Here is a 12,430-nt window from a genome sequence, read left to right as displayed (position 1 = left end):
TTGTTCTTGGCCAGCACCTGCTCCAGAGAATCTGTCACACTGGTGAACTTGAACTTGTCTGGAGGCTGGCGGTAGATGTTGTCACTCAGGATCTCCGCGGCCCTCTTGCACTTGACCACATCCAGAGACCCGATGGGGACCCAACCAATGCCTCTCAGCCACTGGAGATCTGACTTGTACACATTCTGGGAAGAGGGAAAGAAGGCAGGGGCTCTTCATCGAGGGCAACAGTGCAGGGTAAAGTCCACTTATTGGAAAGATGCAAATGACCTCAGTAAGAAAGCAAGGATCTATTGTTTTCAGAGAGAGTAGGCTTGATGCATGGCGCAAGCGCACTACAAAAACAACTGTGCTCAAAACAACCCAGACACATTTTCCTATTTACAACCAAAATACTCCAAGTATTGACAGTGTTGGGAAAGGACTGATCCTAAGGAAGGTTTGTCAGTCACGCTAGCGACTTTTATAAATAATGTACCCGGGACAGAATGCCAACCCAGAAGTGAGAGGAATCATGAATTCCCACAAGTTACTAGTAAATCCAGATATGGCCTTAGCCTCATGAAACATTCTGTAGCTATCAAAATGTTTCCTTTCTAAGAATACTGACGACATGCAGAAACATTATTAATATATATTTTAATGAAATTGGCATGTGAAGCAATGTGGGTAGGGAAATTTATGTGCAGGGTTTTGGGGGGGGGTTGAATTGAACTAGATTGTTGCTTTCAGCACACTTTTTAAATTTTATTTCAAATTATCTTTTTAAAAAATGAATGACTTTAAGTGACAAGGGACATATAATAAGGAATCCTTGAGGCCCCCAGAATGTGGATAGTTGTCATACTGCCCAAGATTGGGGACAATAAAGGCACATGGTACTGGGCTAAGGCTCTCAGTCCCTTTGCCACCAATTTCTCAGGGTAGAAGGCTCAAGCTAGTTTCCATAGGCATCCATCTTGCCATATGTTTTTTAGTTCATTTTAAGCTATTTTTTTTTTCCCTCAAGATCTTGTAAGTATTTCCCAACAATGTTTCTGAGTCCCCCCCCCCCCCCCCCCCCCCCCCCCCCCCCCCGGTCATCTATCTAGGAGAATTTCAGCAGCCTTGGGAATCGGATGAAAAAATAAATGTGGATTTTATAGACAAAGACTCCTGGCACTGTCCGGTGCCGACTGCTTAGCACGCTTGAAGAGCCACAGCAAGGCTGGCTAATACAGTACTTGCTGTATCTGCACGGCGTGCCTCCTGCAGCACCAAGACCAACCACGGTGCAGGGAAGGCAGCCCAGAACAGGCACTTAGCAAACCATGGCCAGCAGTGTATCAGTCTATCAGCTACTGTTTGTGACCACCAATCCTTCTTCACCACTCCCCTAAGCCCAGAGCAGATGCGGGAGTCTTGCAGGTGGTGGTACAGCTCTGAGGAACGGTCATTAATGCATAATCCTTGTGGATTCATCTCATTCTCCAAAGCTCTCTAATGCTTTGTAATTGCTTCAAATATTTATCAAACACGCCGGGATGGAAATGTGCTCCTCACACCCAGCTCCAAGACAGCACATCCACTGCCAATAGATGCTTGGTTAAGTCATTAGCATCTGACACCCCTACACAGATAGCGCAAATGTCAGGAGAACTGTCCAACAGCTTGCAAAAACAGCGGCTTCATCATCTTCTGAGAGCAGCTTGAATCCTGCGCTGTCATTAGCAATCTAAGGACTGGAACCACCAAGGAAAACAATAGCAAATGGTAGAAATGTGTGTGTGTGTGTGTGTGTGTGGTGGGTTTAGATCCAGGCTTACATACGCTAGACAAGCACTCTACCACTGAGTTACATCTCCAGCTTTCCAGAGTAGTTTTTTTTTTAAATAAAAATTTTGTTTTTCAAAAATAGTTAACTTTCTAAAGAACAGAAGAAAATATTTTCCTGTTGTAGAGCATTAAATCACACATTGCTTAATTACAGGCTTGTCCTCATAAAATCAAGTCCAGCTAGGAAATAGCATTTCCTAATAAAGATGTCAGTTTACCAACCAATAAATCTTAGCTTGACTAGGCCTGTGGGTTGGGTATCAGGGATAACATTTTCATTTAACTTGGAGGCTCTTATACAGATACCACACTCACATCGCTCTGGAGGTCATAGGCCTGCCGAGCATGGATGACGTCATTCTGGTCAGGCAGACACGTCCACTGGTGCAGGTAGTTCTTGTAGTCCACGTCGCTGACCAGGGTCTGGCACTTCTTGGCCAGCACCACTCCCAGCATGTCCACTGGGCTGCTGTACTTGGTCTTCCACTTCTCAAAGTCCTTCTTGTACTCCCGGTCACTCTGGATCTTGGCCACATGCATGGACCACATCATCTTGGGGTCATCTTCGATGTTTCGAGCCCCAATGTGGTGGCCCAGCTGCTTGCGGTAGCCATCTTTGTATTTGTACTGAAATGAAAATTTACAAAGCAGAGTTATAGTGTGCATACTTCGATGTCAAAAATTTGTACAAAATCATGTTTACTTCCATCATAGTTTAACTGACTTTTGCTGGTGAGCACCTACTCCAGCCAACACCCTGGCCTTTACCCTTAAAGCTTGCGGATGTGGTAGATAGATTTCATACAACATGCACAAGGCAGGAAGCACACACACATTGGGGAAGGTCCTACACAGGAGTCAGATGAGTCCATTTGAGCAGGGGTAACCTGAAGAATTGGATTTTACACACTGAAAGTGGCAGAAAAGGAATGCATTTGGGAGCACTATGTGTTTAGCAAGCCGTAACGTAGCTTCATGTGGTTGGATCGTGCAACAAAGAAGGTTATTCCACACCAGATTCACACATTCAGCGTCCCTGGCAAATTTCTACCATCATCATCAAGACCAATTATATTGGTAAAGTTGCTATGGCAACCCATCTGGTTAAGAACGCTCTTAGCAAGGCCATTGTGCTCTAACTTCGCATGGATCAAGAGTGGTTTTTATTATGACAAGTTGATGCCTTCAGTGCGGGACCTAAACAGTCATCCCCAGTACAGGCTTCCCATTCTAAAGACAGCTGAGGTAGAAAGTAAAGGTGGATAAAGGGGAAGGGGCACGGCGTAGTGGGAAGGAATGAGTTTGTCTAGTTTAAACTTCACCACCTATTGAGACTGATTCTGGGAGAGCGGTCTGAATAAGTCACAAAATGGAGATGATGACAGTGTGTACCACCTGGGTAAAATATGAGGATAATGCATAGAAAATTCTTCGTAGGTTTCTTAAAGTTGATTATTTAGTTATTTATTACAGCTGGCATAGATCCTTTTGTTGTGGCAAAGAAGGGGCTAATATGCAAAAAAATTAAGTGAACCATTAATATTCTTGTGAAAAACAGTCTACCTCCTTGTTTGTTAACAGCAAGCCTAGGTATATAACAGCTGGAATCCATTCCTCAAGGATTTGGGAGGCACCAGGTAGGCAGGATGACTTGGCGAGGATAGGGGGTGGGGCGAGGATAGGGCGTGCTACACTGCATAGTCAGGAGCTGACAAGGTACAAGCCTGGGCTAGAAGTCTCCATCTGGTACTGATAGATGCTTTCTGTTTGTAATCTGATCAGGGTGAGTTGCAATAGCAAGGCTCACATGCAGTTTAAATACTAGTCATTAAAACACCATGAAAAGCCAGCCCCAGATCCCCAGCAGAATGGAGGCCTGTGAGCCTACTGATCACTCATACATAAGCGTCTTCAAGCCTGCGGCTCCTTCTCCAGCATTCTCTCATGCTACGTCCTCGGGGAGTGATTCCTTTTTTTCTTCTGAGAACGCAAACCCCTTTCACAAATACCAAGTTTCCCATTCCCTCCAAAACCAGATTTCTGGAAATTTTCATAAAACGAGATCATTTTTTTTTGTCTATTTTTTTTTGAAATATACATTGTGTCCTGGCTAGTTTTATGTCAACTTGACACAATCTAGATTCGTCTGAAATGGGGGGGGAACCTGAATTGAAAAAATGCCTCCATAAGATCTATCTGTAGGGGAGGGACTAGCCCATTGTGGGTGGTGCTATCCCCTGGGCTGGTGGTTCTGGGTTCTATAAGAAAACAGGCTGGGCAGTGGTGGCGCACGCCTTTAATCCAGCACTTGGGAGGCAGAGGCAGGCAGATCTCTGTGAGTTTGAGACCAGGACTGGCTCCAAAGCTACAGAGAAACCCTGTCTCAAAAAAACAAAACAAATAAAAGCAAAAAAAATCCCAAAACAAGAACAAACTGAAAACAAACTAAATAAGCCATGAAGAACAAGTCAGAATGTACTGTTCCTCCATGGCCTCTGCATCAGCCCCTATCCCCAGGTTCTTGTCCTATATGAGCTCCTGTCCTGACTTCCTCTGATGATGAACAGCAATATGTAAGTATAAGTCAAACAAACCCTTTCCTTCCCAACTTGCTCTTTGCTTGTGGTGTGTCATCACAGCCATAGACACTCCAACCAAGACACATCGCTCTAAAGCTCGGGCTAGCCTAGTAATCACTATGTACCGGAGGCTGGCCTCAAACACAGGACAGTCCTTTTACATCGGCCTCTGAAGGTGCTGGGGCTGCGTGTACACACCACCACACACAGCCTACAGAAGTACTTTGTCACACCACGCTGCTCATGGAACCGGAAGAGAACTGCTAACTTACATCACTGGCGATGTCTCTGGAGGCCTTGGCTGCCACAATCGGGATGGCGTCACTTCGTAAGTCATAGCCTTTCTTCTTTGCTTCTTCTTTGGCAAGTTTATACAGACTCTACATTTGAGCCACAGCCCGGAAAGATAGGAATTGGTTAGATGCTGATGTTCATAGCTAAAAACTTATAGAGGGTTTAAATAAGTCATAAAACTCTCCATAAAGGGCTTATTAGAATGTGATTTCTGAGTTCCAAGCCTTTTCTCTTCTTCTACAAAGAAAATACCTATGAAGATTATTACATCTGATTATTCTAAAACTTGACAATGAATTAAATGAACAAATATGCATGTAAAATGTCTCCAGAGAAATCAAGTTCAAGCCTAGGGAGACATGCAGACGAACTGTTGTTTACGGGAATTAATTCAGTCTATTCGGCCTGACTTTGTGCCCTTGACGATGCTGGGTACTTGACAAGGATGAAGACAATCATTCCCTCAGCCTTCCAGTTTCTGGGAGAAGTGATGAGAGCCTGGTAATTTAGGGGACCAGCTGCTGAGAAGCCAAACCACACGAGACAATTTAACCACAGAGGTCAACTACAGAGATGACAGAGTTCCAGGAAGCAGTCATTTACTGTGGTCTGGGAACGAAGGAAGTCCCTGCCCAGGGCTGCCCTTGGGTGATACCTTGAATAATAAGTGAGGTTTCTAAAGACTAAGCTGATCTTCAGGGGAAGTGAGGACGTGTCAAGGAGTGGGGCTTAGCGACCAGGGAGGAATGCCAGAAGTTGACTGAAAAGAGTTTGGAGTTACAGCATAACTCCTGTGGCTGAGGAAAGAACGTGGCATTTGGGCTCGGGTTACAACTCCATGGCAGTACACCTGAGGCCCTGAATTCAACCTCTGGTACCAGTGGGGGTGGGGCAGGCTTTGCTGCTTACTCCCATAGAAACCAAGAAAGAAAACAAAATCCTAAGATGGTGAATGGCAGGATCATTTCTACACTGGATTCCCATCTTAGATGAGAACAGAAAAGACTCAAAGCAATTTGATAGTGAAAATGCTGAGAAAGGAGACGGTGGGTTAGGCGCTCAAACAAGGGAGTTCTTCCTGGCCCATGCTTGACTAGCAACATTGCCCTACTATGGTGTCTCTGGGAGTTTCCCCTCAAGACCGGTTCAAAAACTCCCGGCTAGCTGGAAGACCTGATATTTTTAGTTTGGGTGATAATTAAAAGCTGGTTATACAAGAACTACAACTAAAGCCCACCTTCCCCCCATATAACACGACTTTAAGCCTCTAATTCTGTCTAAAGCCTTTCTTTGTGCAGACATTAGTATTCTATTGATCTGTCCTGTAAGAGAAATGGCGTTTGACTTGCTGGTGACACAGAGCTCAGAAGGAAAGCTGATACGCCTCTGTCGGGATCTTAGATGCACAAAGATCTCTACAGGCTTACAGCGGCAGCCTCAATCTAACAGGAGGAAATTACGGAGGGATTAATGTCAATCTTGGAGCTAGATTTAAATTACAAATGTGCAGAGGCGGACCAGGGGAGACATAGCTTAACTTTACTCCTTGTGAAAGGTCTCAGAGTCTAAGAGGATTCATGGGCACACACACCAGCATTGACCTAGCAGCCAGTGTGCTCCTGCAGGGTGCAGAAATGTGGGCCACAGGTCAGAAGGATGCCAAGAGTAGCTCCCGTGTTCGGCCCTGATCATAACGCACCTACGGTATTTTGTTTAGCTTCGAGTCACATTTGACCAGCTCATAAGATGTCTAGGAACATAGGGAAGTTAAGACTGCAAAGAGAACCTAACAGGGAAGGACACTGATGCCTATTTCTATCTGTGTACAGATTGGTACTGCCAGCTTCTGAGGACATTGTGTGTATTTAGGGGAATACTTTTGAATGGAAATTTCCAGAAGAGACCGATTTATGAAATAAGCTCCTTGTCATTGGGATTCTTAAGCAAAGGTGACTCAATCCTGTGAGTAGGGGTGGTGTCTCTCTTTCTACCTAAGCCACGGGTTCTAAAATGGGGACAAATAGCCCCATCCCCACGAGATAAGAAAAGACCCAGGCTCACTCCTATATGATCCTGGCAGAGGTTCCTTCATAGTCTCTCTGTGTTGGTCGATGGTTCTGGGGTTTCAGACCTTGGCTTCATTTAATTAATTAATTAATTTATTTATGGCTTTATTCTTAAACTTTAGAAATCATAGTTTCAACACTACACCACAATTTAAATGCAATGTTAGACACAGAAAAATATATTTAGGAAGCTTTGAACTAGCACTAGGGGGAGACACATGCATATTCTGTTTTTAATTTCTTCACTTCAAAAGTTAATGGAAGTGGGGCTAGAGTTATGAGCACTGATTGCTCTTCCTAAGGTCTGGGGTTCAATTTCCAGCACCCACATGGTGGCTCACAACCATCAATACCAAGTCCAGAGGTTCCTGCACCTTCTTCTGGCCTCTGTGGGCCACACACATGGCGCACTGACATATATGCAAACAAAGCACCTACATACATCAAATAAAATGCTGTTTTTAAAAAAGGAAAAAAGTTGAATTCAAGAGAAATGTACTTCATCTTATGATTATTGCTGAAATAATTAATTCTTGCAATTAACACAAAAATTGCATTGCCCTAAATGCTAACTCATCCTACTTAAATTTTAACCTTTATAATAGTGATTGAGAAATACAAAAGTTGCTTTTCTCATGAATCGAGAAAACGTGGCTTTCCGAAGCTGTCATTTAGCATTAGACCGCCATGGAACGAGCCAGGGAAGTGAAAACCAGTATGGATGTCTAAGAGTCGGCAACTCCTCCTACCTCGCTGTAGTTGACTTTATTCATTCTTGCCAGCATGATTTCTGGCGTGTCCGGCATGATGTGGATCTGCGTCTTGTCTTTGTTCCAGGCTTCCGTGTATAAACGCTGTCAAAGGAGATAACACATCCTTAATCAGTAGGAGTCTCAAGACCACAGAAAAGTTATAATCTAAGAAGATAAGGCTATGGTATTTTACACGAATAATATATCATATACATGTCTCAAACTAATTAGTTCATATTGGAGTATAATCTGAAAATCATTACAAATTAAAAGGAAAGAATAAGTATTTTTATACAATGATTATTTTTTTCACAAAATATGTTATTTTATAAAAATCAAGAAATCACAACTGAAGTCAATAATAAAATATGAACAACAAATAGATAATAGATTAGAGAAATAGGAAGATAATAAAAGATAGATATAAATGTCTTAGTGTGTAAAGCTCTTTTCTCAATCATGTTTCTGTGTCTTGGATTCGGCTTCAGCAAGCCCACGTGGCTTTCCTGAACTCTGACCTCTCACCTTGTTCATGTTGAGGGCGTTGCTCTTGGCCAACACCTGCTCCAGAGAATCCGTCACACTGGTGAACTTGAACTTGTCTGGGGGCTGCCGGTAGATTTTGTCACTCAAGATTTCCGTGGCCCGTTTGCATTTCTCTACATCCAGAGAGCCTATGGGCACCCAGCCAATGCCTCGCATCCATTGGAGATCAGACTTGTACATATTCTGTTGGTACAAAGAGTCAACAAATGTTTATCTCCACGTTGGGAATGCATTTTCAGCCAAAGGGCATAAAATCAAATGTGATCTATCTGAAAAATATAATTTAGTAGGTAGCAGGCACTTTGTGTTTAGCATTTTGTATGAATGCTAAAGATTGGTGTTCAAAAGGAAAGCAGGTGTCCTGCCCCCTCGCACACTTGCAGGTACAGGTGAGCTTTGGGCCATCTACTTAAACCTTCTGTGGAATAAACTCATTGTTTCCCGTCTTTACGATCATCAGCACTCACATCGCTCTGGAGGTCATAGGCCTGCCGAGCATGGATGACGTCATTCTGGTCAGGCAGACACGTCCACTGGTGCAGGTAGTTCTTGTAGTCCACGTCTCTGACCAGGGTCTGGCACTTCTTGGCCAGCACCACTCCCAGCATGTCCACTGGGCTGCTGTACTTGGTCTTCCACTTCTCAAAGTCCTTTTTGTACTCCCGGTCACTCTGGATCTTGGCCACGTGCATGGACCACACCATCTTGGGGTCATCTTCGATGTTCCGTGCCCCAATGTGGTGGCCCAGCTGCTTGCGGTAGCCTTCCTTGTACTTGAACTACAAGAAGAAAAAGACTGCTCGCAGTCTGTTCTGACCTTTAGAAAAATACATTTACTACGACAGAATTAGCCTATTCATTAAATGTAATGATTTCCTTTGATTATATAATATATCTATCTTTTATCATGTAGAAAACAAAAATTCTAAAAAGGAAAGGAAAACAAATATAGTATTTTACTACATGGGGCTATTTGTGGTGCAAGTGTATGAAAGAATATAATTAGAATATGAGTCATATGTTAATGGGTTTTGCCTGCCTTTTGCAGTTATTATAATAAGCATTTTTCTGTGTCATTAAAAGTTCTTTATGAACATGCTTTTTAATTATAGTAGGCATGTCATATGGTTATACACCAATATTAAACTTCTCTGTGTTGATATTTTTTTTAAAATGTGATAATTATTTCCTGTATTTTGGAAAGAAATGGCATATTTCTGATTCAAAGACAAAAAAGTGAATAAAAAATTTGAGGAAAGTGAGCAAAACCATCTTTTAAAGAATGCAAAGAATGGAAGAGGAGACAGTAGCAGGGCATAGGAGATGAGCGAAGCACATGTATGTGCTTCCTTAAAAATGGTCATTCATAACCCACTGTAATATAATAAAGAAAGCAAACAAATGCCTGCAGCCTGGCCGTGGAGGTTGACACAAACACACAACCCATGCGGATGGCTGGTCTTTGAGTAATGTGTACTGTTTGCTTAGACCCATCAGTTCATACAGCATGGATTACGTTTCAAAGGAATGCTCAGAAACGTGTGATGTGAAAATAAGAAATATGTATTTTTGGAAAAGTGAAAATCAACCCCAACTTCAGTTACATGTGTGCTGTTTTGACTCAGCAGGCAGTGGACTCACAAACGGTCGTCCTTACAGATGACGTTCGGCTCGAAGCCGCGAGTTTTAGTCTCATTATTTTAAGGGACTTGCTGACATAATAAGCTACTAGCAACAATTTTAACGTCACAGCTTGGCCCGCTGTAAATTTAAGAGAAACAAAGTGGTCCTGGAGCCAAAGCTAAGGTGAAAATCTCCCAGGCACACTTACGTCACTCGCGATGTCTCTGGAGGCCTTGGCTGTCTTGATAGGGATGGCATCAAGCCGCATGTCATAGCCTTTCCTCTTGGCTTCTTCCAGACCAAGTTTATATAATTTCTGCCACAGACATAAATTATTATGTTTGATTAATAAGGAGAAATAGAAGGAAAATATATCACATGTCATAAATACATTGCTTACCTCGCTATAATTTACTTTGTTTTGCTTAGCCAGCATAACTTCAGGGGTATCCGGCATAATGTGGATGGTGGTTTTATCCTTGTTCCAAGCTTCGGTATAGAGGTGCTAAGAACAACAAGAGAGCAGGTCAGTAATGAACACTTTGAAACCATGCTCTTGAGTTAACTCTGTGATGTGTTCAGGTTTCGGTTTCTCTCTTAGTATGTAGCATGTTTCCTTTAGAGACACCTTAATGTCATGGAGAAGAGTTGAATGTGCTTTTTCTTTCTGAAGGGAACAGTGTTGCCCACTCCTGTCCGAAATACTGAATACCTTCCTCATGCAAAGAAAGGACTTACGTGGTTCATGGTTATAGCATTATTTTTTGCCAGGACCATTGGCATGGAGTCCATAAGGCTGGAAAACTTGAATTTATCTGGGTGCTGTCGGTAAACATGGTCACTCAGAATCTGGGTGGCTCGTTTGTTTTTCTCATCCTCGAGGGAACCAGAAGGTATCCAGCCAATGCCTTTCAGCCACTGAAGATCGGCCTTGTACAAATTCTGAAATTTCAAGTCACACATGTAAGCATATATTCACAGAGAGATAGGAGGGAATGTTCTGCCATACGATACAGACATGTTTGCAATACTTAACATTTGGCTTTGCGGGTAATTTCAGAAATTTAATGAAATACTCAGATTAAAGCATGTTTTGCAAAGAGAGGGAGATGTGTAGAGAATGGCTCAATTCTTCATTGCCTAGATCAGCTATCTGGAATATTCTACTGCAGATTCTTTGAGGAATAATTCTGCTTGGATCACTAGGTGGAGTTTTGCATTAGTGTATAAATTCCCTACTTTATGGGAAAAGACACAGAATGTTTAATTGAACAAAGGAAAACCTTAGACTCACATCGCTCTGGAGGTCATAGGCCTGCCGAGCATGGATGACGTCATTCTGGTCAGGCAGACACGTCCACTGGTGCAGGTAGTTCTTGTAGTCTTCTTCTCTGACCAGGGTCTGGCACTTTTTGGCCAGCACCACGCCCAGCATGTCCACCGGGCTGCTGAACTTGGTCTTCCACTTCTCAAAGTCCTTCTTGTACTCCCGGTCACTCTGGATCTTGGCCACGTGCATGGACCACATCATCTTGGGGTCATCCTTGATGTTCCGAGCCCCAATGTGGTGGCCAAGTTGTTTCCGGAAGCCTTCTTTGTACTTGTACTAAAAACAAAACAATAGCTCAGTCCTTTAAAAACTGACGTTCCTTGCCTCCTGGGTGGCAATTTTCAAAACCTATTAATTCTAAATTTCTTGCTAAGCCTGAAGAGCCATAGATTTCACTGTTTTGATAGGAAAGATTAAAGGCTAAATCCAGCCACAAATCCCATACGCAATAAACTGACCGTTGGTCTTATCCATATCTTATGCTGCACGTCTGGAATTATCGCCTTGTTTTAATTTGCTATTAGATGATTTTGTTCAATTTAAAATAGGTCCATTACAATCAAATCACTACAGACAGGGCATAACATCTACACCCACTGCAATCAAATCACTATCTACAAGGCATAACATCTATACCCATTGCAATCAAATTACTATCTTCAGGGCTTAACATCTTACTTCACTGGCAATTTCCCGGGATGCTTTTGCCGCTTTGATTGGAATGGCATCGACAGGAAGGTCGTAACCTTTTCTCTTCAGTTCCTCATAACCCATTCTGTAGATTTTCTGTTGAGAGATGAAAACAATCACTTTGGGAAAACCATTCTCCATAAACAGTGTAATGAATAAGCAATACAAATGAAGCCAATGTACTATCTACTTCAAGAGTCCATGAGAAGAGCCTCTATGGTCTCGACCACTCCAGTGGAACTGGATATTATGCCTACGTATTGCTAATGATCCTGTTCTAAATTTTAAAGCTCCTTGATTACCAAATGCACAAAATTAAATGCCAGCTCTTCCCAAGTGCTTTAGAGAAGGCAACAGGAGCTAGCTGACAGAGATATGAATTATCGTTTTGGTGGTATCTTCCAGTTTATGTTGTGTTCTGTGAGAAGTTGCTGTAGAGAAGGGAAAGTCTTTCACAGTCTTACTCCTCCCATGGGAAAAACCAGTGAGAGGATATTGCTTCTGGGTAGCTAATGTTCCTACGTCATGACACAGAACCATCAACAGAAGGACCGGAACCTGGAGGTAATATGGTCCTTCACAATTGAAAAATATTTAGAGTTTAAGTACTGAATTTTAAAACTGATGTGTTTATAATTTGCCCATTCAGACTGTGAAATAACTGGATAGTTGAGAATATATTCAAACATATTTTTATCCAGAAGCCACATGGTTAAAATGGCTATTGACTATTCT

General features: G+C 42.6%; 1 protein-coding gene across 1 annotated transcript in view; it reads right to left on the bottom strand.

Annotated features, from left to right (window-relative positions):
- The window catches only part of Neb (nebulin), a 190,075-nt gene that overhangs the window by 101,987 nt on the left and 75,658 nt on the right, over positions 1 to 12,430 (bottom strand). Inside the window, 11 exon segments of the mRNA XM_050140000.1 lie at positions 1 to 185; positions 2,131 to 2,442; positions 4,667 to 4,774; positions 7,504 to 7,608; positions 8,032 to 8,235; positions 8,520 to 8,831; positions 9,884 to 9,991; positions 10,076 to 10,180; positions 10,414 to 10,617; positions 10,970 to 11,281; positions 11,684 to 11,791. Of these exon segments, the coding sequence (XP_049995957.1) occupies positions 1 to 185; positions 2,131 to 2,442; positions 4,667 to 4,774; positions 7,504 to 7,608; positions 8,032 to 8,235; positions 8,520 to 8,831; positions 9,884 to 9,991; positions 10,076 to 10,180; positions 10,414 to 10,617; positions 10,970 to 11,281; positions 11,684 to 11,791 (2,063 nt within the window).

Source organism: Alexandromys fortis, unplaced genomic scaffold (genome assembly GCF_014885135.2).
Source record: "Alexandromys fortis isolate MF-2015 unplaced genomic scaffold, M_Fortis_MF-2015_v1.1 scaffold_33, whole genome shotgun sequence".
Taxonomy (NCBI): domain Eukaryota; kingdom Metazoa; phylum Chordata; class Mammalia; order Rodentia; family Cricetidae; genus Alexandromys; species Alexandromys fortis.
Note: the sequence above shows the minus strand (reverse complement) of the source record. Positions and strands in the feature narration are given on the sequence as shown.